This window comes from Sinohyriopsis cumingii, chromosome 11, assembly GCF_028554795.1.
Source record: "Sinohyriopsis cumingii isolate HCF-2022 chromosome 11, ASM2855479v2, whole genome shotgun sequence".
Lineage (NCBI taxonomy): Eukaryota > Metazoa > Mollusca > Bivalvia > Unionida > Unionidae > Sinohyriopsis > Sinohyriopsis cumingii.
Window position 1 is genome coordinate 16,412,224 of NC_142971.1, and position 27,051 is coordinate 16,439,274.

Below are 27,051 nucleotides of genomic sequence, written 5' to 3' on the forward strand. Positions count from 1 at the left end.
CAGGCACTTGATGCTTGTTTTGCTGCACTCCAGGTTGATGCAGGGATAATTGTTCTTTCCTTCAAATAGCATAATGTTTATATTAAAACATTTAAAAACTTGATGCATAAACTATGTTTTTAATAACACCATCAGCACTAGGAAAGTGGTAAATGTTTTTTGTTGTCTGCTAGCCCATGCAAAATATTGTACCACTAGTTATGCCATTAAGAAGTATTTAATACACAACTGTGCTTTCTATAAAATTGAAGTGAGGGACACAACATTAAATTTGAATAAATTCAATTAATTTCTTGTTCATGTTTGCTTTAGATTTTTTAATCATGAGAACTCTCGTAAACACAAGGAGATGGTGGCACTTGTCAGGGAACACATGCAGGAAGAAGATGAGGAGCTAGGATTGGGGTCTGAGGATGCTGGTGAGGGAACCAAAGAGGAAAGAGGGGAGGATAATCTCATTGAAGAAGAGGATGAATGTGGGTCAGCACAGTCAAATGTTCCTCAGAGGTAATTTTGATCTGAGTCATAGCCTTTGTTATCTAAATACTTTACCATCTGGATTAAAATATTCCTTAGCAAAAAGAGGTAATTTTGATTTGACTCATTGCCTTTGTTATCTAAATACTTTACCATCTGAATTAAAATATTCCTTAGCAACATAAAATTAAAGTACATAGCATTTATATAATCTGATTTTAATTCATTTAATTTGTTCAGAGTCAGAGACCCAGAGTCAGCTTGCAACTGTGAACCTAAATATATTAACAGCCCCTAATTTAAGTTTAGTTTGGTTTTGTGGGGTTTAGTACCACTTTTCATCACATGATAGGCTATGCATGGTGGCCAGTATAGTTGGTGGAGAAGAGCCTGTGAAGAACCACTGGGTCAGAGGAAGCTACTGGCAAGCTTTCTCACATGCCAACATTGGTTGTGCCATTTCTCTAACCCACAGAGATAGAGGTGAGTGTGTGTATGTGATATATAAAGTTGAGCACCTTAGACCACTTGGCCATCCTGGGCCCCACTAATTAAGTGAATCTAACTGCAAGAAAGAGATAATACTGCTCTGGTTTCTGACTATAATGCTTTTTAATGGAACAGCAAAAGTACACCATGTTATAGGTGATGTTACTTCATAATAAGGTATATTATACATGGTACATGCATAATTATTACATTTTGTAATGGAATCCTTGACCCAGCCTGTCTTATAAAAAGGATTGTGTTTTACTGTGAGACCTTCTTGTCAGGCAACACAGTTCTAACAGTGCTGTTGTGTGTTGTGAAAAAAAAGGCTTACACTTGAAAGTCAGAAAACTGACTGACCACACAAATTCATGCTTAGATTGTAAAAATTTGATCACCTAAAAATTCACTAAAATCAAGAGCATAATTTGCAAAAAAAGATTATTTTGAAATTTTTATCTCAATAATTTATATCAAATTTCAGTGAGATTCAGTAACTAAAATATTATTTTTCATTCTGGTTTCAGTTTTTGTGTTCTTTTTTCTTTACATTTTTATATCTTGACCAGTCAAGCAATAACTTATAAAATTTCGACAGCTTTAAGTTTCAAAGCTGTATTTAATTACGAAAAATTTATAAAACTAAAACTTTCATGATTGTCTTGAGACTTCTTCTAGACTACAAAATTGAATCACTGTTGTGGGAAATCGGGAAAAAGTCAGGAAAAATGACAACTTTTTTTTCCCAACTAAAAAGTCCTTGAGTTTTGTAAATATTGATGAAAGTCAGGAAAAAACAGGAATTTTCTGCCACCACTTGATGCCCGAAACAATCATGTAATTGAGTTGTATCTAAACTGATCATGAGTGAAATTTATCGAGTTCTAACCAGAATCTTTGGAGAGTGCAGTATGAATCATTTAGTTGCTTGCAATAAACATATATGCTGAGTCAGTCTAAACGCCCAGTGGATTAGATTCGTGTAGTAGACTTCTATTTTCAAAGTCAGCTCGATATCCATATCTTTCCTTAAATGGAAGGTATGAAAACCAGTCTAACATCACAAGAGGCCAACATAGTTGTGAGAAAGCATAGCCACTTACTGGATGGCCTAGCAAACTTCAAACATTGCATGAAATCAATATGAAAATTACTTATTTTCTCAGAAATTGTGAATATTAAAATCGTTATGTATTTAATCTGCTGAAAGACAAGATAAAACTATGTCGTTGATGAAATGTGACTTGGTACTCGTGATTTACATTGCTAGTCGCATGAGTATACAAATCTAACAACCCACATTTTCAAATGTTGTAGAGAAAAAAATATATTAAATGAAAGTCGTATACTGGTTGTAATAAAAATACAAAAACAAAAGAACACAAATTCTCCATATTTATATATTCCGATAACAACTTCTGAAGATTTGTTGTATCATTTGACTATCACATTGACATGTGCTCTCTGCTTGATAAATCAGACTGGCTTGATTGCTGGTTTTTACAAAAAGTATCTGACTTTCATTTAATATAATTGAATTTCTGTACAACAACATTATAAAGGAGTTGTTGATATCATGTGACTATTTGACTTCCGATGTCATCATTTGAGATTTGTGAAGTCATGTGACTAGTAGTGCAAATGGCGAGTACTGGGTCAGGTTTCATCTACGCCATAGTTTCATCTTGTCTGTCAGCGGATTAACGACATAACAATGATAATACTTTCCATTTCTGAGAAAATAAATAATTTTCCTATCGATTTCATGCAGGTATGAGTCAGAATAACATAGTTCAAATTTTCTAGGCCCCAACTACCATATGTCGCTACCACACCATGGAGGCAAATTCCAAATTTTCGATATGCAGTTGCAGTGACCCCACACCCCAACCTAAATGTCCAAATATGAAAAATGGGGTGGGAATATTTGGAGTAAACTCGGATTAGAAAACGGACTGCTGTTTTGTTTTAAGTCAAATTTTTTGTCCAAATTGTTGACTGTCATAGCTGAAATGAGAATTTTTGTCCCTTGTATTATATATTAAAAAACAATATGAGCCTCTGTATCAGTACAGGTTTGGGGACTTGTTTAACGAATTACAAGAAGACAAGTTGATTTTACAGAAAATTCAGTCCTTGTTTATACAACAGTATATAATTTTGAAGGTCTTAACAGAGACGGGGTTGTAACTGAAGCACTTTTGTCAGTTCCATCATGTGATGGAAAATACTTGGGAAAATATTTTCATATTGGATGATGATTTGAAAAAGAGAAACATAACTTGGAATAACCGTATTGCCTTTGAATCACATAATGCTTCAGTGATGACAGGTTGCAATAAAGGTGTATTTGGACATATAACTAAGGTGGATCCCTCAGTGTATCTGAGTGGATGTTCATGCCATTTGATACATTTAGCAGCTAAAAAGGGGGCTGATATGCTGCCTTTTAGTTTTGGTAGAAACAAGTCAGATGATAGACTTACATTTGGTTCAGAAACTAGAAAATACTTGGCTGAAAGTAAGTTGTATGAAAGTAGCCTTGCAATAAAGATGTAAGGGACAATTACACAGCTGTCTGTGATTACATCAATTCTATCAAGAAGTAAGGGATTATTACACAGCTGTCTGTGATTACATTGTTGTCAATTCGATAAAGATATAAGGGACTATTACACAGCTGTCTGTGATTACATCAATTATATCAAGAAGTAAGGGATTATTACACAGCTGTTTGTGATTACATTGTTGTCAATTCGATAAAGATGTAAGGGACTATTACACAGCTGTCTGTGATTACATCAATTCTATCAAGAAGTAAGGGATTATTACACAGCTGTCTGATTACATTGTTGTCAATTCGATAAAGATGTAAGGGACTATTACACAGCTGTCTGTGATTACATTGTTGTCAATTCGATAAAGATGTAAGGGACCATTACACAGCTGTCTGTGATTACATCAATTCTATCAAGAAGTAAGGGATTATTACACAGCTGTTTGTGATTACATTGTTGTCAATTCGATAAAGATGTAAGGGACTATTGCACAGCTGTCTGTGATTACATCAATTCTATCAAGAAGTAAGGGATTATTACACAGCTGTCTGTGATTACATTGTTGTCAATTCGATAAAGATGTAAGGGACTATTACACAGCTGTCTGTGATTACATTGTTGTCAATTCGATAAAGATGTAAGGGACTATTACACAGCTGTCTGTGAGTACATCAATTCTATCAGGAAGTAAGGGACTATTACACAGCTGTCTGTGATTACATCAATTCTATCAAGAAGTAAGGGATTATTACACAACTGTTTGTGATTACATTGTTGTCAATTCTATAAAGATGTAAGGGACTATTACACAACTGTTTGTGATTACACTGTTGTTAATTCTATAAAGATGTAAGGGACTATTACACAACTGTTTGTGATTACGTTGTTGTTAATTCTATAAAGATGTAAGGGACTATTACACAACTGTTTGTGATTATATTGTTGTCTGTTCTATAAAGATGTAAGGGACTATTACACAACTGTTTGTGATTATATTGTTGTCAGTTCTCTAAAGATGTAAGGGACTATTACACAGCTGTTTGTGATTACACTGTTGTCAATTCTATAAAGATGTAAGGGACTATTACACAACTGTTTGTGATTACACTGTTGTTAATTCTGTAAAGATGAAGGGACTATTACACAACTGTTTGTGATTACTTTGATGTCAAATCTGTAAAGATTTAAGGGACTATTACACAACTGTTTGTGATTACATTGTTGAGAGGTTTCCCTTGAATAATGAACTTCTGAAACACAGTGCAGTTGCTGATGTGTCAAAAAAGATGAGTGATTTTACCAGTGTGATGTATTTCCCACCAAGGTTTGTGTGTATGAAACCCAAAGAAACCAACTGGCAAGACAACTTGGAAGCAGAGCTTTTGAATTACCAAGTAGATGAATTGAATCCTGAGATCTTAAACACTAAATGAGTTGACAAGCAATGGGATCTTATTAGTAAACTCAAGGATGCTAATGGCCAGTTCAAATACAAATTGTTGTCCAGCATCATGAAGAATGTACTTATTGTTCCTCATTCAAATGCAGGTTGTGAGAGGGTGTTCTCATTTGTTGCAAAAAAACCCCACTTAAAAGGCAGATCATCTATGTCATTTGATACCTTGGAAGCAATACTAGTCATGAAAGTGAAGGGGGGAGAATACTTCAAAATAGAGTTTGACCAGAAGTTTCTTAGAAAGTGCAAAAGTACCATGTACCAGTCACATCAGTAGCTATATAATTAAGTTAAAACATGGATATAACTGTAATGGTACACTGTAATAGTACATAATTGTTTTTACACCTTACTGAAAATTGGTCCAACTTCGACTGACTTACTGAGAATGTCTCTTTAGGGTTGGCAGGTCTGACACTGCAAAGAGAAATAACTGTTATATATTTGATGTTCATAAGCAGGCATCCTTAACTTCCAAGTGATTTAGTGGATAATTCAAGGAAATTGGGAAATATATATATATAATACTGCATGAATTTCTCAAAAAAGTAAATTTAGCACCATTTTAAGATCATGTTGACTGGTGAATATATGGAGCTTAACGGGTTAATACGCTATATATTGTTTAATGAGATAATGTTGACTTCTTGGTTATGTTACATTGAACATATCGATAATACAATCATGGAGGTGGTAGGGGTCAGTCATCAGTATAAGAAATATTCGAATTGTTAAGTTAAAAACAGTAAGTCTTTCCACCATCCAATAAACAGCTTTAATCACTGATGTTCTGGAGATTTTTAATTTTTCATTAGACACTGTAGCAACTTCAGGCTGTTAGTAATGTGGTGAAAATGATAAGGAAAAAACATAGAATGGCCTTTTGGGGCAGATTCTGGCAAGATCTTGACTGCAAGTCAGTGCTAACAAATAAAATTGAAAAAGAAAAAGGTGTCCAAGGTAATAAGCCATACTTAAAAGAAGTATGCACATCATTTAAACAGTGTTGCAAAGCAAACATTGAGTTTTATAAATATTGCATTAACAATTATTCATACTGTGTGCAAATGCATAACTAAAGCTGCATGTTTTTAAATAATAAACTTGAATTTGTTAACCATCTTGTCTGTAATCCAACAAAAGATAAGTGCCACAATAGAGGAGAAATCCATTGGCTTTTAATGGTAGCTTTCATTTATTAAAAGCAGTCCTGGATAAAAAGTAAATACATTTATCATATACAAATTATAGTCTACTGCATTTATATGGGAAAATATGAACAAGTTTTTCGAATGGAAATAAAGCACGACCTTGGGGGTGAAGTATATCCCATACAAATGCAGTAAATGCTCATTTTTTTATTCTACCTAATGCTTAATTATATTAACAAAATACACTACAAGAAACAAAGTAACTAAATGTATGCCGCATTCCAAACTAAATACACAAGTGCAGATTCATCATTGCACAAAAACAACATTATTAATGCATACATAACTCCGCCAAGATAAATTTGAATTGTGTGCTAGACATAACTTTCTAAAGAAAATGGTGTTTTGGTCTACTTATAATTGAAATTTAGATTCATATTGTGAATGAATGCGCATTGCAACAGCTTTTCCATTTGATCTGGAATGAATGTGTTTTGGTATTTTCATTGTTTCTACAAAATTTTCGTGATTATGGACTGGATTTATCTGTGCCAATTCTACATGAAGTACATTGGATTTCATTGGTGACGGAGCAGCGTGTTGACATCTGCAAATGTGTTTCTGTTCTGTCATTGAATGTTTGAAATCATAATGTGGGAAAAATATGAAGTCTTTCAATTACAATTATCAAAATGATGCTATGGAATATAATGTTTATTTAATTTTGAGTGTAGTAAGGAGGATGTAATAGCACTTGGAATATAGTCGAAATTACAGTACAATTTTGAAATGTGTAATCAAGCTAGAGAAGCCATGACATGGCTCATGTACTTCAGATTTGCAAAACTAAGAAAGTACATTTATATTTAATTCATGATGTAAAACTGTAAGTATATTTTTGCCATTCTTATTACCAGCTAAAGAAGACAGTTTATGCCTTGTCACTTGCATGTTGTTTGTAAGGACCCAGCAATTTTGTCGCCTGCCTAAATCAGAAACATTGTATCAAAAAAGTTAACGCAGAATTTGGCAAAGCAGCTGCTATGTGGCAGTCCACAAAACATCTGCTTTAGTTCATTAAGAAACAGATTTAATCAACAAAAATGTAAAGCACATACTACATGAGTGTATATGATCTGTTTACAAATTAGTTATCATACAGCCATCGTTGCACATTTCTGATATCATGTTCAGTCACCTGCTTTGTTGAATTTTTTTTTTTAGTCTTTGAATTGATCCACATTGTCAGCTTTGGCATCTCTACTTTCAAATGGCTCAGACAGTTGGTTTACTTCATCCACAGACAAAAAAAGTAAATCAGAAGTGCTGGTGTCTGCATCCATTGTTTGTTTATAAATAGAAAGTAGTTCCTTTATTCATGTGAGTTCAGTATGAAGTGAGCACGAGTGCAATATTGTAAAATCTTGCACGATTCTGACAGTGTAAAGTTAACAGAAAAACATGAGCATATAATAAAAACATTTATTATGTTCTGTAGTGTGAAATATAGAAACTTATTTGCAAAATAATTTTCATATTTCTTCATTCCTATAATTTCACATGAAAATAATATATACTTTTATTACAGGTCAAAATATAAGATTTCTCATAATACCATGCAACATTTGATTTTTGGTATTGATATAAATTTTACTTTCAGCAACAAAAATTAGCACTTAGTAAGCTTGAACAAATCTATGAAAAGTGCATTACATTTCAGATATGGAAATTTCTTTTGCTGAAGAAATCTGACTTGATGCCATTTATGTCTCTTGTATCCTTGACAACACTGATAAACCTGCTGTGATGCATCAGACATTCTTTGCCGTTAGATATAGTAAAATAATGTATAAAATGACAAAAATGTAATTTACTGTGACACCATCCCAATCATACCACTCTCTTAAGTCACTGACATTTATATGCTCAGTCTATGAAAGTAATATAAATTTATGATGGGGGTGGGTTGTGCTAAAGAGTGAGTTTAAGCTTCAATTCTGGAGCAAGTTTGGTATTTTTTTTTAAAAAAATCTTTTCTTGCTTAAATACTGGATATTGTTTATTTTGTGGTACCAAAAACGATATATTTTAACTTGTGGATTTGAGACTACTTAAATGTTTTTTTAAAACACGATGACAAAGATCTGGTTTTAACAGTTGGAAAGAACATATCCTCCATTTACAGAAGAGAGAGGGACCTTTATATCTGTATGAGAGAGAGGGACCTTAATATCTGTATGAGAGAGAGAGAGGGACCATAATATCTGTATGAGAGAGAGGGACCTTTATATTTGTATGAGAGAGGGGGACCTTTATATCTGTATGAGAGAGAGGGACCTTTATATCTGTATGAGAGAGGGGGACCTTTATATCTGTATGAGAGGGAGGGACCTTTATATTTATATGAGAGGGAGGGACCTTTATATCTGTATGAGAGAGAGGAACCTTTATATCTGTATGAGAGAGGGGGACCTTTATATCTGTATGAGAGAGAGGGACCTTAATATCTGTATGAGAGAGAGGAACCTTTATATCTGTATGAGAGGGAGGGACCTTTATATCTGTATGAGAGAGAGAAAGAGAGGGACCTTTATATCTGTATAAGAGAGAGGGACCTTTATATCTGTATGAGAGAGAGGGACCTTTATATCTGTATGAGAAAGAGGGACCTTTATATCTGTATGAGAGAGAGGGACCTTAACATGTGTATGAAAGAGAGGGACCTTTATATCTGTATGAGAGAGAGGGACCTTAATATCTGTATGAGAGAGAGGGACCTTTATATCTGTATGAGAGAGAGGGACCTTTATATCTATGAGAGAGAAAGAGAGAGAGAGACCTTTATATCTGTATGAGAGAGAGGGACCTTTATATCTGTATGAGAGGGACCTTTATATCTTTATGAGAGAGAGGGACCTTTATATCTGTATGAGAGAGAGGGACCCTTATATATGTATGAGAGAGAGGGACCTTTATATCTGTATGAGAGAGAGGGACCTTTATATCTATTTGAGAGAGAGGGACCTTTATATGAGATAGAGGGACCTTTATATCTATATGAGAGAGAGGAACCTTTATATCAATATGAGAGGGACCTTTATATTTGTATAAGAGAGAGGGACCTTTATATCTGTATGAGAGAGATATGGCCCTTTATATCTGTATGAGAGAGAGGTGGCCCTTTATATCTGTATGAGAGAGATATGGACCTTTATATCTGTATGAGAGAGAGGTGGCCCTTTATATCTGTATGAGAGAGAGGGACCCTTATATATGTATGAGAGAGAGGGACCTTTATATCTGTATGAGAGAGAGGGACCTTTATATCTATTTGAGAGAGAGGGACCTTTATATGAGATAGAGGGACCTTTATATCTATATGAGAGAGAGGGACCTTTATATCAATATGAGAGGGACCTTTATATTTGTATAAGAGAGAGGGACCTTTATATCTGTATGAGAGAGATATGGACCTTTATATCTGTATGAGAGAGAGGTGGCCCTTTATATCTGGATGAGAGAGAGGTGGCCCTTTATATCTGTATGAGAGAGATATGGACCTTTATATCTGTATGAGAGAGAGATGGCCGTTTATATCTGGATGAGAGAGATAGGGACCTTTATATCTGTATGAGAGAGATAGGGACCTTTATATCTGTATGAGAGAGATAGGGACTTTTATATCTGTATGAGAGAGATATGGACCTTTATATCTGTATGAGAGAGATAGGGACTTTTATATCTGTATGAGAGAGATAGGGACCTTTAAATCTGTAGGAGAGAGGGATCTTTATATCTATATTGGAGAGAGAGGGACCTTTATATCTGCATAAGAGAGAGAACAATTGATCTTGTCATAACTTGTCATTGTGTATGAGACCTAACATTAAATAAGATCTAAAAAATTATGTCCCTTGTTTTACTCAACACTTTGCCCACATTTATGGAGACAGACATGTCATAAGAACAGATTTCAGGTTTTGTCTTTTCTTTTTGCAGGAATATGGCAGTGGAAAATATGAAGATTTTTTTTCTCTCCAAGTTTTAAAATATATTTATAATTTTGAGTTAATGGAGGCATGTAATTCCTTTACGGTAACATTTGTTTACCATTAGCAAGTTCTAAATGTCCAATACATATAAATGATATGTGTCTATTTACTTTGACTAGATTGTCAAAGAAACAGAAGAAAAAAAGAAGACAACAGAAAAATCTTGCACAGGTAAGAACACTCTCCTGAAAGAATTAATTTAAATTCTAGCAAAAACTGCATTATTTAAAAATTATTTTCTTTAAGAAAATGTGATAATAGAATGGGTACAGTAGTAGTTTGACAGTGGTAGGATATGGTGTTACAATTGTTAAAGTCATAAAACAGATAATACACATCGTACTTCAGGCATTATTGTATTGTACATGCATACAAGTCACATCCAACTGCAAACAACATAGACCCTGATCTGCCATCGCATATTTTAATCAGGCAGAAACTGTAAGAAAACAGATGAAAATTAAATACATTTATTGAGTTTTCAAACAAATTAAATTAATTGATAACATTTACTTGTAAAAATTCATGATGATTGTCCTGTAAGGACCATGAAGTCATTATTTCTTGTTTTAACATATTGTTGTGATGGATAAAATATAATGATTGATTAGTAAAAAAAATATATTAAAGGTTTCGAATATTTTGTAGTACATGAAACAAATTCTATAAGTTCATGTAACACATCTATAGGTTATAAAAAATTACTGTTGAAAATAATTAAGGATGTCCCAAGACTTACATTCATTATGGTATGTCATCCTAATTTCAGATAAGTTCGATGATGAGCAATATCCACAATTATTACTTAGTTCATCATGTATCTGATTTGCTTAGCTTGTGAGCACTTTTGAGGACATATCCTCGTCAGACTTTGATCAGATTTTTTATGTTAGCGTACATCGAGATCTCAGGTGAGATTGATTATGAGCAACATCCATGAATATGAATGAGAGGATTGACAATGGAAATTTTTTGAAGGTCATACAGGAGATGAGGCAAACTCAGATGCATTACCTGTACTGTGTGGGTAAAACAAATTTGGGAGGTTGGAAAATTTAATGAGGTTTAAGCTTATCATAAAAATCTCACACTGATGATGTCCCAAATTGTGCCCCACCAGAAGACTGAAAGAGTTATCTTCCTTTGTGGATGTATAAAGTACCATTCATGGTGCATTTGTTATAATGTCACCTCATAAACCATTTGTTTATCAGCTTGTCATATGCCTCCTGTGAGAGCCTGAGAATGTGTCTAATCAATAACTTTATGTTCTCTTCCATTCTGTATTTGAGCATTTGTTATAATGTCACCTCATAAACCATTTGTTTATCAGCTTGTCATATGCCTCCTGTGAGAGCCTGAGAATGTGTCTAATCAATAACTTTATGTTCTCTTCCATTCTGTATTTGAGGTTTTTTGTGTTCTGCTGAAAGGTATAAAATATCAGAATTTTTACTGTAATACGATGAAAATGTGTTTCACCCTATGTATATCCATATTCAGAATTTTTACTGTAATACAATGAAAATGTGTTTCACCCTATGTATATCCATATTCAGAATACATATTATATTCTACAGAGGATGGAGGAGAGTAATAAAAACTTTATTATTATGGTCATTGCTAAAAGATGCCCATATCAAGAAATAACTTTTCTCATGCAATTTTTTTAATTGAGTTATTGCTATTTTGTATCCTATAGCAGTGTGTGACACAATCTCATTAGTGCAACTTGTCCTGCAGAATTGTATGGATTGCCATACAACTTGGTAAATATATTGTCGTTACCTGAAGATGTGCATATCAACAAATAACTTGACTCGCACAGTTTTTGTAGAGTTATTGTCCTATAGCAGTGCATGACACAATCACGTTAGCACAACTAGTCCTGCAGTATTTGATGAATTGCCATGTGGCTTGGTAAATATTGTGTCCATCACCGGAGATGTGCATGTCATCAAATCACTTTGCCCATACTTTTTTTTTTACTTGCAACAAATCTTCTGAACACAGCTAATGTAGTCTCGCAGATTTCAGTGGATTGCTTTGAAACTTAGTAAATATTACAGTCATCACCTGAAGATGCACAAGTCATCAAATCATTGTGTTCCAACAATATCTTTTTAAGAGTTATTCTTTAACTTGTAGCTGAATACTGCATATGACAGAATGTTCTAGTGCATTTATTCTCTCGGATTTTATTGGAATGCCATGAAACTTGGGAAATATTATGACCGTCATCTTGAAGATGTGCATGTTGACAAAATCACTCAGCTCCTGCAATTTTCGTTTGAGTTATTGCCCATTTTGTCTTGGGAGAGCCTGATAGAGTGTATGACAGAATTTTGTAAACAAGTTTTAGTTTTAATGGATTGCAGTGAAATTTTGTGTATGCACATATTAACAAATTACTATATTTACACAGTTTTTTTGTCCGAGTTATTGCTCTTTATGTCTTGCAGCTGAATGCAGTGTAAGACTAAATCTTGTGAACACAATTTGTCTTGCGTTTTTAAGGATTGCAGTGTACATATCATGGTCATCATCTGAAGATGTACATATTGACACATCTTTATGCTCCCTTGATTTTTGTAAGAGTTATTGCCCATTTTTCCTTACAGCTGGATGCAGTGTATGACAGAATTTTATGAATGCAGCTACTTTTGCAGTTGTACTTAATTGCTGTGAAATTTATTACACTGACCATCCAAGATCATCCAAGCATTTTACTCACACTATTTTCAAAAGAGTTACTTTCCTTGTTTTGGTGCTATGGACTCCATGGAAATAGCACATTAGCATGCTCAAATTGCTCACCATTCCTCTAGTTTTTTTCTCTTTCTTTTGTCAGAATGAAGAGAATGGTACTGATTTAAATTCTCAAGATAATGCTGACTCTAGTGAAAAACTAGATGAGACAACAGACCTACCAAGAAAAAGGTGAGAGATTGTCATTTATATAACATTGCATATTTTTTTATATTATACAAGTGTAATGGCATTTTTTAATGTCACACCTAGTGTCATAACAACATACAAAGGCACAATGTCTAGACCGCTTCCTGTATTTTATGCTGATTTCTGTTTGTTTGGGTTTTATTGGTTTTGACAACACTTTTAATGCATTTTATCATGCTTAGGAAATGGGTATTCCCAAGAGCACACTGAGGCAGCCTATTTTGGCTAGTCTGGGTGGGTGTCAAACCCACAACCCTTGGGTTGCAAGTCTGACATTTGACCAATTGGGCTTCCACAACTAACCAGTTATTTCTGTATGCTGTTCTGTAATTTATTAAATAAAATTGGTGATGAAAACTAATCCCATGAGTCTACATTCTTTCTTTTTTTATATCAAATCAATGAAACTTAATCCAATAATTTTAAAACTTTTAACTGAAGTCCATGAGTTTTATATGAAATAAGCTGATACATAAGATTCCAAGAGTTGTATGTCCTGAATGTTCAGATACATTAAACTACTTGTTATCCAAAAAAATAAATTATCCAGAATTTTCAGTCATCATAAGTTAGCATTGTCATCTGGACCAAAAAATTTTTTTCTTCTTCATTTTTTGATCTATTACATTGACAGTCAATTCCTGTCAAGTCCATATGTGTTTTATTTTACACATTGTAAAATTGGTTGGAAAAGAAGACTTTTCTGATGTTATTCATGATAATTAGCTAAGTCTGCCATGGCAGTAGCTATACATAGAGCTCACGTTTGAGTCTGTTTGCACGTCCATCCTTGCATCCATCCATATGTCAGTCCAACACCTAGATTAATGTTATTGTTAAAGTTTTTTGTGATCATTTTCTCAAATATAGTTGGCTACATAGTTATGTTACATGATATATGATGTGTCTTGATGTGCAAAAAGCCTATTTACTAAATCTCACAGGTGGGCTCCACACAGTTCATGGCTAGATTAATGTGTTACAGACATTTGGTGAAAATGGTAGATCTATTTAAAAATTATTTACCTCAGCCCTTTCAACAATTGATAAATCCACACATTTTCTGAATAGAGATACAAGTTACTTGTCTTTAACTCAATTCAAGGTCATTTGAGGTAGAAATTCATTAGGGGAAAAGAAAATATGTGTTTCTGGTCAGCAGACTGTCCCTGTTTATTGTTGTTGACCTAGCATTTTCTTCCCTCCCAGGGTAAATTTTTTTTTTTAAATTCCTGAAATTTATTTGTGCATCCAATTGAGCTGGTTTAGCTGAGTATGTGAAGTGCTTAGTACATTATATATATATACTAATCATTATAATATATATATAATGTTTTTTAAAACAAAAAGGAAATAAATTTTTTTAAAATTCCTGAAATTGATTTGTTCGTCTAATCAGCCCAGTACTTGAAGCACTTTGAACATTATCTATACTAATCATTATAATACAAATGTTTGAAAACAACTTCCTTACCTACCCTAATTTTAAAAGCAATGTAATAGGAAACACATATGTATTTTCTTCTCCCTTATGTTCAGTGGGATATTCATTAACAGTCAATAGAATAAGTACAATTTATTATGCTTAATAAAATGTTCATTTTGAAGTCAGCAGAAAAATTATACATGCACAAAGCACTTTTTTTCTGTAAATCTATATACAGTATAAAAACTTGGACTTTTTTGTATCATTTAATTGCCAGATCTCCATTTAGAAAGTGATTTTTAACTAAAATGGTTTTTGATCTTTGGAGCTCTTCAGTGTACAGTAGTCCCCCTCTTGAACGGCCCCCCTGAGCAACGTCCACCTGCTTTTTATGACCAGAACCTGTTGGTACCGATGAGTTTGTGTTCAAAAGTACCCCTTACAAAAAGCCACCCAGCTAATGTGCACAGCACCCAGCATATTAATACAATAATATAAAATTTACCCCTCACAAGCGGCCGCATTTTATTTTAATATGTATCCATTACCAGTGTTTTGTTCATAATGTGTGTTAAGTAATCCAATTTCTGTTTCCCAGTGTCAGGTTTTCGTTACTGAAAGAAGTGTTGACTAAAGTACATGTACCATAAGGTTAATATAATATCATTTACACCTCACGAGAAGCCACATTTATTTCATAAAGCTGAGAAAGACTCAAATTTTAATCCATACAAAAGGGTAAGTACATGTAATCCAATTAGCCATACTGCTGTGTTATCATAAGATGTCCGGTTTAGTCACACTGATAATTCTTAAAATTACAATTACTGAACAGTACTAACAGCTGAGAAGTGGCAGTATCGATGTACAATACACAAGTCAGCAGGAAAGTGGTTTGATAGCCTTTATGGCTTCCCTTAGTAAGATGTTGAGTTTGTTTACTTTGATAATTAGTGGCTATTACTACTGACAATAATTGTCAAAAATACAAATCCTAACGGCCGTGAGGTCAAATCTGCGTGATGTTAATGGTACATATCGAAGCCGTTTTGGCTTCTCTCACTTAGTGCAAAGAAATGTATAAAAACAATAGGGTACCAGACTCCGACTAACGAATCACATGACAAGACCACTTCTTTAAAAACACACAGCAATTGGTTTAGATGCATAAAAAATTGTTTATCAGTATTGTAGTTGGCAACATGAATAACTTACTGCGAAAAGATCAACATGTCATCGAGGAAAAGAAAAATTCTTAGTTTAGAAGAGAAAGTGAAAGTAATTCAACTGTCCAAGAGGGGGAGTGTCAAGGATCCTTGCAGAAAACTAATGTCGGAAAGACTTAGATAAACAATATTGTGAAAGATAAGGAAACAATTCTGCAGAAGTGGGAAGGTGAAATGGACGGAGAAAAGAAGATTGTTTGAGCCAGGAGATGTTTGTATTCTGATTTGAATGACAAGAAAAAGCAACAATTTTTTTCAGTTGAATTGGGATATGACGACTTTACCACAAGTAATGGATGGTTGCACAGATTTCAAGTGCGACACAATATTAAGTGTTCTGTCCTTAGTGGAGAATCAGCTGATGCTAATAACGAAGTTGTCGAAGATTGGAACAAAAAACTAAATCATATATGCAGGGGATATGACAGCAAGGATATTTTTAATTGTGACAAGACTGGTTTGTTTTTTGGGACTGTTACCAACAAAGTGACAGATGATGTGATCTGTAACATAATTACAAAGGCAGTTTTAAAACTGTATCAATGGTTATTCATAACATTCCTTTGAAAATGATGAAACAGTTTGTTTTACATTTATTTCACAACATGCATGTGAAAATATTAAATGTTTTAGAATTAAATGTACTTGTGAATTTCTTCATATGTATTTACTATTCACATTTGTCATCCCCCTCTAGAAAGGCCCCCCTCATTATAAGGCCACTTCTCTGCTGCAATAGGGGTGGTCTTATAAGAGAGGGACTACTGTATAGAAAACAAAATTGTTGTAAGTGGATCAAATTGTCAATTATTGTATATACTTCAATAATGCCAGTGAGAAGAACATGCCTTTTAGTCAGACTTAGATGTAATGTAATGGAGACAGTGTGGTGATACAAGACAGGTATGAGCCAAACATTTTCTTCTCTCTATGGCCAAGATGTTCTGGAATGGAGTGCAAATGAATTAGGGGCCACTTTTGAATAAATTTCTCAAATTTATCTTAAAATTAAGGGATAACAGTCATCTGTTTAAGGCTTTGTTTCAGTGGTGGATTTTCTTTCTTACTGATGATTCATCTGTGAAAATTTGCGACAGGAAAAACGCCATTAATATCCTTAAATCCTATATCACAAGACAATTATCCCTGTTCTTATAAACTTGGAATTTTTTTACTGAAAAGTAAAGTGTACCTTTAGGCTGAGCACTGCATCATAAAGTGGTGATATGGAGTGTTACAATTTGTGCCAGTATATAGTGGATATTTCTGCCACAAATTTAAACTTCATACCAACATGAAATTGCATTACATTTGCGACCACTCCAGTGGCCTAGTGGTTTGAGAATCCATCTCAGATACAGGAGGTTGGAGGTTTGAACCCTGGCCGAGTCATACCAAAGACTTACACATGGTACTAACAGCTTCCTCGTTTGGTGCTCAGTATTAAGAGGTTAGTGTTAAGACTGGTCGGCCTGGTTTCAGGATAATGTTACTGGGTGGGACATCATGCTGCATGTCTGCAGCATGATGCCCAAGTGCTAGACATCACTGTAAACTGCCACACTGCAGACATCATAGGAATATGACTAAAAAATTGTTAGAGCTACATTAAAAATCTAACACGTACACACACATTACATTTACAGGTGTGTTAGATGTTAGATTTGACTTTGTCTAGAGTTAATACTCTTGGCATAAGGAAACTTGCATCATTTTTTATACAGACAGTAAACGGTAAAACTTTGCATGAGAGAGTTTCATACATTTCAGGAAATTCTTAAATTAAGTTCCAAAAATAAGCAGAGTTTAAGATGCAAGGACTTTATTTCATTTATGGAATCTGATACAATTCTAAATATTTTCTAAGAAATTGGAAAATATTATTTTCCATCTTTCTTTAATATTGTCAGCAGTGAAGATAAGAAAACGTTGAATCTTAAGATCATGTGAGAAACACAGGGAAGGAAAGAATGGTGGAAACATTGAGACAAGTTTATAATTATCTTGTTTTATATTCCTTTTGTTAGTTACAACAAATGAACTGTATTTTGAATCTGATATATTGTAAATTATTTATTATGAATTACACATGATTTTTGCTTTTGCATCTTTTTAACTTCAGTATATCCAAGAAGAACAGAAGAAAAGATAAGAAAAACTTTGACAACAATCCATATAATGAACCAGTAAGTTTTTGAAATATTTTTGATATGTTTCTTGCTTAAAAAAGAAAGCTTAAGGTAATTAAAATTGTAAATTTTTATTACGTGAAGTGCATTTTATTGTAGTGATTGTTGCATTCCATTAGTTGAGTTATCTCACCTGGCCAAAGGCCAAGTGGGATTATTGTATAGTTTCTTGTGTTATTCATCCATCCATCCATCAGCACTCCAGACTAGGCTTCATTTCCAATCAGATTTCAATCAGATATGGTATGCAAGCTTATGTCATCAAGCCCTCAGGCGAGTTTAGTTATGAGTAGCATCCATACATATTAATATGGGGATCTTGCATCTGATTAGCCAAGCCATATTTCTGGTCATATTTCAATTAGATTTGCTATTTCAGTTTATATCATCAAGATTTTAGAAGAGTTTAGTTAGGAACAACAGCCATGCATATTAATGTGTTTATGCTCACTCAGCCAATCAGATGGGCCATAAGGTGTTTATGTTCACTCAGCCAATCAGATGGGCCATAAGGTAGTTATGTTCTCTCAGCCAATCAGATGGGCCATAAGGTGTTTATGTTCACTCAGCCAATCAGATGGGCCATAAGGTGTTTATGTTCACTCAGCCAATCAGATGGGACATAAGGTGTTTATGTTCACTCAGCCAATCAGATGGGACATAAGGTGTTTATGTTCACTCAGCCAATCAGATGGGCCATAAGGTGTTTATATTCACTCAGCCAGTCAGATGGGCCATAAGGTGTTTATGTTCACTCAGCCAATCAGATGGGACATAAGGTGTTTATGTTCACTCAACCAATCAGATGGGACATATTTCTGATCAGACTTTGATAAGATTTACTTTATAAGTTTGTATGATCTAGATTTCAGATGATTTCAGTTAGGAACAACATCCATGCATTCATGAGGTGATCTTGCATATAACTTGCTGAGCCTGTGAGCACTGGAGAACATACTTTTGTCAGAGTTTGTTTTGCATTGGTTTGTAAGATTATAACATCAGTCTCAGATTATGTCAATTTTGAGCAACATCCACATACATTAATGAAGTGATAATGCATCTGATTAACGGAGCTTGTGAACACTCTGGAGGCCATATCTCTGATAAGATCTGTTATGTAAGCTTGTGAACACTCTGGAGGCCATATCTCTGATCAGACTTGTTATGTAAGCTTGTGAACACTCTGGAGGCCATATCTCTGATCAGATTTGTTATGTAAGCTCATATCATCAAGTTACTGGATGAGTTCAGTTATGATTTATGACATTTTCTTGCATCTGCTTTGGCTAAGCTTGTGAACACTTTAGAAACCATATAGCTAACATGTTTTGATGTAAGCTTGTATTATCGAGAGCTCAGATCAGATTGGTGATGAGAGATTTATGTCTATTAATGAGAAACCAGGCAGCTCATATGGTGGGTATTGGTTTCTGGTCATGACTGTAATATCCTAACAACATAGCAACCACAACTCTCTTGGGTGGGGATCTCAGTGGTTTCCAAGTCATGATTCCAGTTGTGGAGCCTTTCAGATGGAATTTAAGGACACATCCTAGGAATCCATGTTGACTATACAAAGTAAGTCCACATCAGTTTCCAAGTAAATATATATACTTAATTGGTGGGGCTATGACCAGTTTAAAATGACGAATCATGGCAGGAAGAGAACCACTTGTATAAATGTCTTGTCCTTTTTATGCAGAAAAAATATATATACTAGAAAAGAAGATAATTGACATCGATGCTAATAGACATTGTACTATGTGCTTCAAGCTATCTTTCACCTTTACTGATCACTGCCATCTCATCTTGGTCAATGTGGGTTTGAGTCTCATGCTTGGCAAATGTAGGTATGTGAGAAAGCTGCTAGTAGCTTCCTGTGGGTCGGTGGTTCTTACCATGGTTTCTGAGTTCTTCCTCCACCAGTTTTACTGGCGGCCATGAGTAGCCTATCTTGTGCTGTGAAATGGCATTAAACCCCAACAACAACCGAGCTTTCTTTCCATCCACAGTCTCAACACATGTTTGAATTTGCATTTACAAGCTAATATATGTCAGCTACCCAGGTAAGCTATATCATGCCAACTTGGGCCTCTTGTCCTGTCAAATGCTGAGAGGGTAACACATTAATTATGTATTATACCCAAGTCAAGAGGACTCATCAAATTACGTTTCCTTCAGCCAAGAATCTGACTTAGGTAAGATGTCTAATTTGTGCAGTGGGATTTAGGAATGCAATTTATTATTGTTGTTAAATTACTTGCAACTTACAATGACTTGTTTTTATGTATAGAGTAGAAATTGAATTATTACATGAATGAAAACCAATGAAATATTATTATTAATACATGACTCCATTGTTTTATTTTGGCCTTTATTTTATTGGACCATTCTACATATTAACACCTATGTGCCAACTGGGGGTCCCTGAGTGTCCAAGTGGTCTAAAGTGCTCTCTGTTGTGGATCATTGCCATCTCACCTCTGTCTGCGTGGGTTCAAGTCTTGGGCTCGACCAATGTGGGTATTTGAGAAAGCTTGCCAGGAGCTTCTCGTGGGTAGGTTTTTCTTTCCGGGGTTTTCCTAGGTTCTTCCTTCACCATTTTTACTGGCCACTATGTATAACCTATCTTGTGCTGAAAAATGGCATTAAACCCTACAACAACAAAAACAACAAGATACCAACTGAATTCAGCTGTTGTCTAAAGACAAAGAAAGCTTAAAAATCAGCAGGGTTTTGTCCCAGTAGTTACATCTGTACAATACTAAGTCCAGCCAGGTTATCCAAACAATTAGGTGACTATTCAGAGGATATCAACAACCAAAGAGAAAATGTCACAGCTTGGTCAGACTTTGATTAATAACAAATTCATTATGATTATGAAATATTCCAATTAGTTTATCTCGTTAAGAAACACTAGTTTTTAAACAGGTGACTGTAAACTTGCCTAGGAAATGGGATGTAAATGCCTTTCCCAAGGACACAACAAGGCAGCCAACAGCAACTGATCTAGGCAGGTATTGAACCCAGGACCCTTGGATTATGAGTACACTGCTCTACCAACTGAGCCCCCATGGTTTCCCACAAAAGATGGTTATTGAGGTTATGGAAATTGGAAAACCAAGATAAATCTACCATCTATGAATAGGCTACTACTTTTCTGTCACATTCATTACATACACATTTAATTTTACCTGGTCAACTGGTGTTTAATGTAGATGTTCAATCCATATCTGCATCACATACCCATACTCAGTTTTAACAGGTAAAACTTGTGTTATGTAGATGATGAATCCATATTTCTGTATAACACACCAGACTAAATTTTACCTGGTCAAGTTCATGTTTTATGTAGACGATCTCTGTCACACACCCAAACTAATTTTTACAAGATCAGGTGTGTGTTTTACATAGATGATCTGTATTGCACACCCAGACTAAATTTTACCCGATCAAGCTGGTGTTTATGTAGATCTGCATCACACACCCAGACTAAATGTTACCTGGTCAGGCTGGTGTTTTGTGTAGATCTTTATCACACACCCAGACTAAATTTTACCTGGTAAAACTGGTATTTTGTGTAGATCTGTATGGAAATGTACATGAATATCTGGAAATTGTTACAAAAATGGGGTTATGTAATAAAGGCAAAATTGTATTGGTATTTTGTTCTGATTTCATTTTATATTACTTACCTCGACATCAAAATCGGATTCATTCTTTCTGCAAATGTAGAACAGAATACATATGTAGTTTTGTGTAATATTGAAACCAGGCATGAAAACCTTGGAAAAAAATGTGAATGTCATTTTGTGTAAATACTGGAACCAAGTACCAAAACCTTGGAACAAACATGTATGTCTTTTTATATGTATTAGCACTTAGGACTAAAACCTTGGATAACAGTTATGTAGTTTTGTGTATATACTGGAACCAAGTACCAGACATTTGCAAACACACAGGTCTTTTTATGTATATTGGAATCCAGTACTAAAAATTGAAACAAAACACATGTCTCTTGGTGTATACAATGTGACCCCGCTATAACACGGTAGTTGGGACGCATAGAAGCTGAGCGTGTTTTAAACTTTACCATGTTATAATCAGTCAGGTCAGTTAGCCAAAAAAAATGATGCATGTACCCCAAAAAATTTGCAGGGGGTGGGTAGGTAATAAATGCAGACGGTAAATTATGTGTTTCATCGGCACAGTTACCATCCTAAACCAATGCATATTAAATGAGAAATACATCTGTAGTGAAAACAGAGAAGGTATATATAATAGTTTACTTTATTTAGAGAACCACAGATTGGTACATATACATGAATACTGTTTATATATACATGTCTAATGTATAACATGAATAGAGTATAAACACTATGTACTCACTCGCAGATCTAATCACATACATTGAATCCACAAAGAAGTGATTCCACTGAAAATATGCACACACGCAGATTTAAAATATTCAGTAATTTTGTCACAGGTCATATTGGTCTGAATTCAGTGAGAAAACATAGCACAATCATGTAATGAATGATGAAGCACATTTACTTTTCAGTACGTCCCAAGTCAGTAAAAGTTAGTTTGTGTTTTATGCTGCCATTGGTAGTGTTCATAAGCATAAACTTGTTCCTTGCAAAAAGGAAATTTTCATGGTACAGTTAACATCTTCCAGTTGTTTTGGAAAATGCAAAAATCCATCAGATTCCATTACATGTACTTCTATTTAAGTTTGGTACTGATTTCATTTTAAGAAAAGTTCTTTGTTTTTATTGAAGACTAGTCGCCTTTCTTTGATGAAGGGTGCATGCGTTATTGAAGTTACCGCTAATGGACAGCTTTGGAGACCCAAACAAATGCCCATTTCTTATTGTGGTGGCAACATCAGATAATTGTAGTGCATGATTGAGACTGATTTTTTTTCTCCATTTCCTGAGTACCTTTTCATAACTATTGGTGCTTCAAAGGTAATCTATTTCCTTTGAAATTTCAGAAAACTATTTAAAAAGGAATTGGCCATCATTCTAATTACTGTTCCTCCCTGCTTATTGAATAAACCAATAAGATGTATTCTTTTGTTTTATTATCTGGTTTTGTTTTTGTTTATTTTGTTTTATTTTCATACATTTGTGGTAGCAGCATGATGCTGTCTTCCATGCATGCATCAGAAATTTAACAAAGAATCAACAGATGATAGAGATGTAGGTGTTCTGGTCTGATGACAGGGATTATTACAGAAAATGTGAGTGTTCTGAAGGATTTAATTCTGAGTGAAAAGAAGAGGAATTTTACTTACCATCCACATATAGATGTCAGTCTATGTAAATATTTTAGTTACTAGCGAGCGGCCAATAATGCGATCAGGTTGATTTCCATTAGCAGAAATGTCAACAGTAAAAAAAGTGGATATCTCACAACATACAGTACTCATGTTAGATGTCAAGATAAACGGATGTTGATATATCAGTGCACTGTTTAGATGGTTTGTCAGTATGGACAAAGAATTTGTTTATGTAACAGCAGACAAATTTCAGTGCATTTTATATCAAGTTTGTGGGTTCCTTTCATGGTGCCTCAGAATTTCTCCACTCCAAACCAATGGTTGTATATACAAGTTTAAACAGCCAACAATGTTGCCAGTAAAAAAAATCACCAGATGGTATATTTTGCTGCCAATAAGAAGAAAAAAATCCAAGTTTGCATCATTGGCAAAGCCCTGTGTGATCCCAAAATAAATCTTTTACACGTTATTTCTCGTACTTTTAAGAAGAAAAAACTACTTTTTCATGTACAAGAAAAATACATATAAAATTTCAGGAGCCACACCACGATTGTCTTGTATTATTCTTACACAATCTCTTCCCCAAAATGATAATAATCTTTTTGTACTTTTAAGAAAGATTTTTTCATGTACGAGAAAAATACATGTATATGAAATTTCAGGAGCCACACCATGACTGTGTTATATCCAAATTTGTGTTATACCAGAGTGTGCTATAGCAGGGTCACACTGTATATTTATACAAAGTAGCAAACACTTGGAACTGTACAGGTATAAAAGGTGTAACTGTACAGGTAAAATGTACAGGTGTGAAAGATGTAAATATACAGGTGTAAAAGATGTACATTACCACTGCATCATCCAGGTATTTGACATTTTCAATTAAGCAAATGCTAGAGATGGAACAGTATGAAACATCAGCAATTTCTCTCAATACACTGATACAGTGATATCAGCAGTTTCACTCAATACACTGATACTTTGCTGTCAGCAATTTCACTCAGTATCCTGATGCAATGCTGTCAGCAGTTTCTCTCAATACACTGTTACAATGCTATCTGCAATTTCTATCAACACCCTGAATAAAATGCTGTCAGCAATTTCTCTCAGTACCCTGATGCAGTGCTGTCAGCAATTACTATCAGTACCCTGATACAGTGCTGTCAGCAGTTTCTGTCAGTACCCTGATACAATGCTGTCAGCAGTTTCTGTCAATACCCTGATACAGTGCTGTCAGCAGTTTCTCTTAATACCCTGATTCAGTTCTGTCAGCAATTTCTGTCATTACCCTGATACAGTGATGTCAGCAGTTTCTATCAATACCCTGAGACAATGCTGTCAGCAAGTGCTATCAGTACCCTGATACATTGCTATCAGCAACTTCTATCAGTACCCTGATACAGTGCTATCAGCAGTATCCTGATACAATGCTGTCAGCAAGTGCTATCAATACCCTGATACAGTGCTATCAGCAACTTCTATCAGTACCCTGATACAGTGCTATCAGCAGTTTCTATCAGTACCCTGATACAGTGCTATCAGCAGTATCCTGATACAATGCTGTCAGCAACTTCTATCAGTACCCTGATACAGTGCTGTCAGCAATTTCTATCAATACCCTGATTCAGTGCTGTCAGCAATTTCTATCAATACCCTGATTCAGTGCTGTCAGCAATTTCTATCAATACCCTGATTCAGTGCTGTCAGCAATTTCTATCAATACCCTGATTCAGTGCTATCAGCAACTTCTATCAGTACCCTGATACAGTGCTATCAGTATCTTCTATCAGTACCCTGATACAGTGCTATCAGTATCTTCTATCAGTACCCTGATACAGTGCTATCAGCAACTTCTATCAGTACCCTGATACAGTGCTATCAGCAGTTTCTATCAGTACCCTGATACAGTGCTGTCAGCAATTTCTATCAATACCCTGATTCAGTGCTGTCAGCAATTTCTATCAATACCCTGATTCAGTGCTGTCAGCAATTTCTATCAATACCCTGATTCAGTGCTGTCAGCAATTTCTATCATTACCCTGATTCAGTGCTATCAGCAACTTCTATCAGTACCCTGATACAGTGCTATCAGTATCTTCTATCAGTACCCTGATACAGTGCTATCAGCATCTTCTATCAGTACCCTGATACTGTGCTGTCAGCAGTTTCTCTCAATACCCTGATACAATGTTGTCAGCAGTTTCTGTCACTACTCTGATACATTGTTGTCGAAAAATTAGGATTTACTGTTTATTTTGTTAAAGTTAGTCCAGCTTGATTGGTATCTGTAAAACATGTATACCCTTGCTGCAGCCCCAAAAAGGAGAAAAACTAAAATTGTCTCCAAAACTAATATCATTTGCAGAAATCATACAAATGAGAGAATAATGAATTCATCAATATATGCACATGAAGAGACCTTGCGGATTTTCATAGCTCAAGTGGTTTCTGGTTAATTGTGCTAATGCAGTTTTCACCCTGCAGTTTTAGGAGTTTTTTTAAAGTGTAATTTATTGAGCTCTGCTGTTCATAGACCAGAAGAGCTTATGGGATGGTCTTTTGTCCTTGATCTGTCATCAGTCATTCTTCCATCTATTGGCACAAGTTTATTATCACTACTTCTCCTAAACTACCAGGAGGATTGCCATGAAACATTACACACACATTTATCCCATGGTCTATTTTGTTCTAAATGAAAATGGTGCCAATCGGACATCCAGTATGGCCACTACAGTAGCCATCTTGAAAATCTTGTTATTGCCACTCCTTCTAAATGGATAGTCACATCAACATAAAAGACTGCTTGTGATGTGTAGTAGGCCCTAAATTAAAATGTGTTTGATCTGATATCCATTATGGCCACCACAGTGGCCATCTTGAAAGTCTTCTTATGGAAAGTTATACTGACATAAGGTTTTTCATCAGGTGATGTCTTATGATATCTCATTGGTCTTAAATGAAAATGGTGCCAATGTGATGTCCAGTATGACTGCCGTGGTGGCTTCTTGAAAATACTGTTACCTCTATTCTACCTGGATGGTCGTATCAGAATGTCGTTTTTACTGAACAACTTCTTATGATGTCTAGTTGGTCCTAATAGTGCCATTTAGACCTTTAATATGCCGGTCATTGTGTCCATCTTGAAATGTTGTCATCACTATCCTAAATGAACGGTCGGATCAGCATGAGGTTCTCAGTGGGAGACTTCTCATGATATCTTGTTGGTTGTAAATGAAAATGGTGCTGATCTGACTTCTGATATGACAGACAAGATCTGGAAAATTTTGCTATCACTTCATCTTCTAGATGGCTGATCATATTGTCATAGTGTTTTCACTAAAAGATTTCTTATGATGTCTGGTTGGTACTAAATATAAATGGTGTCAAACTGATATTGAATATGGCCATCTTGGTATCCATCTTGAAAATCTTGTTATATTTGCTTTGCCAATATGGAGAGTCATGTTATTGTGCAGTGTCCACCAGAAAACTTCTAATGTCGTCTTGTTGGTCCTAAATGAAAAAGGTTGAAAGTTGTCGCCCAATATGTCCACCACAGCAGTAATTTATAGATATTTTGTTTTATCACTGAAGAAATTGAATATAAGATGGTTTCAGCACTCCACACTTAAAAGGAAGAAATGGTCATATTTTGAATATCTGGAAGTTCTTTGCAGGCAGTAGAGTGACAGTCCCATTGTAGGACTTCTTTCTATATATAAAGTCCATATATTGTGTGTTGCATGTCAAAGTCCATTCAGATCATTGACATAAAAAGGCTT

The 27,051-nt window shown here is 34.8% G+C and overlaps 1 protein-coding gene across 1 annotated transcript in view; it reads left to right on the forward strand.

Moving 5' to 3' along the window:
• Positions 1 to 27,051, forward strand: part of LOC149787661 (dnaJ homolog subfamily C member 21-like) — a 79,287-nt gene that overhangs the window by 42,643 nt on the left and 9,593 nt on the right. Inside the window, exons 11-14 of the mRNA XM_089973864.1 lie at positions 313 to 507; positions 10,303 to 10,354; positions 13,035 to 13,123; positions 17,916 to 17,979. Of these exons, the coding sequence (XP_089829990.1) occupies positions 313 to 507; positions 10,303 to 10,354; positions 13,035 to 13,123; positions 17,916 to 17,979 (400 nt within the window). The remainder of the gene's footprint in view (positions 1 to 312; positions 508 to 10,302; positions 10,355 to 13,034; positions 13,124 to 17,915; positions 17,980 to 27,051) is intronic.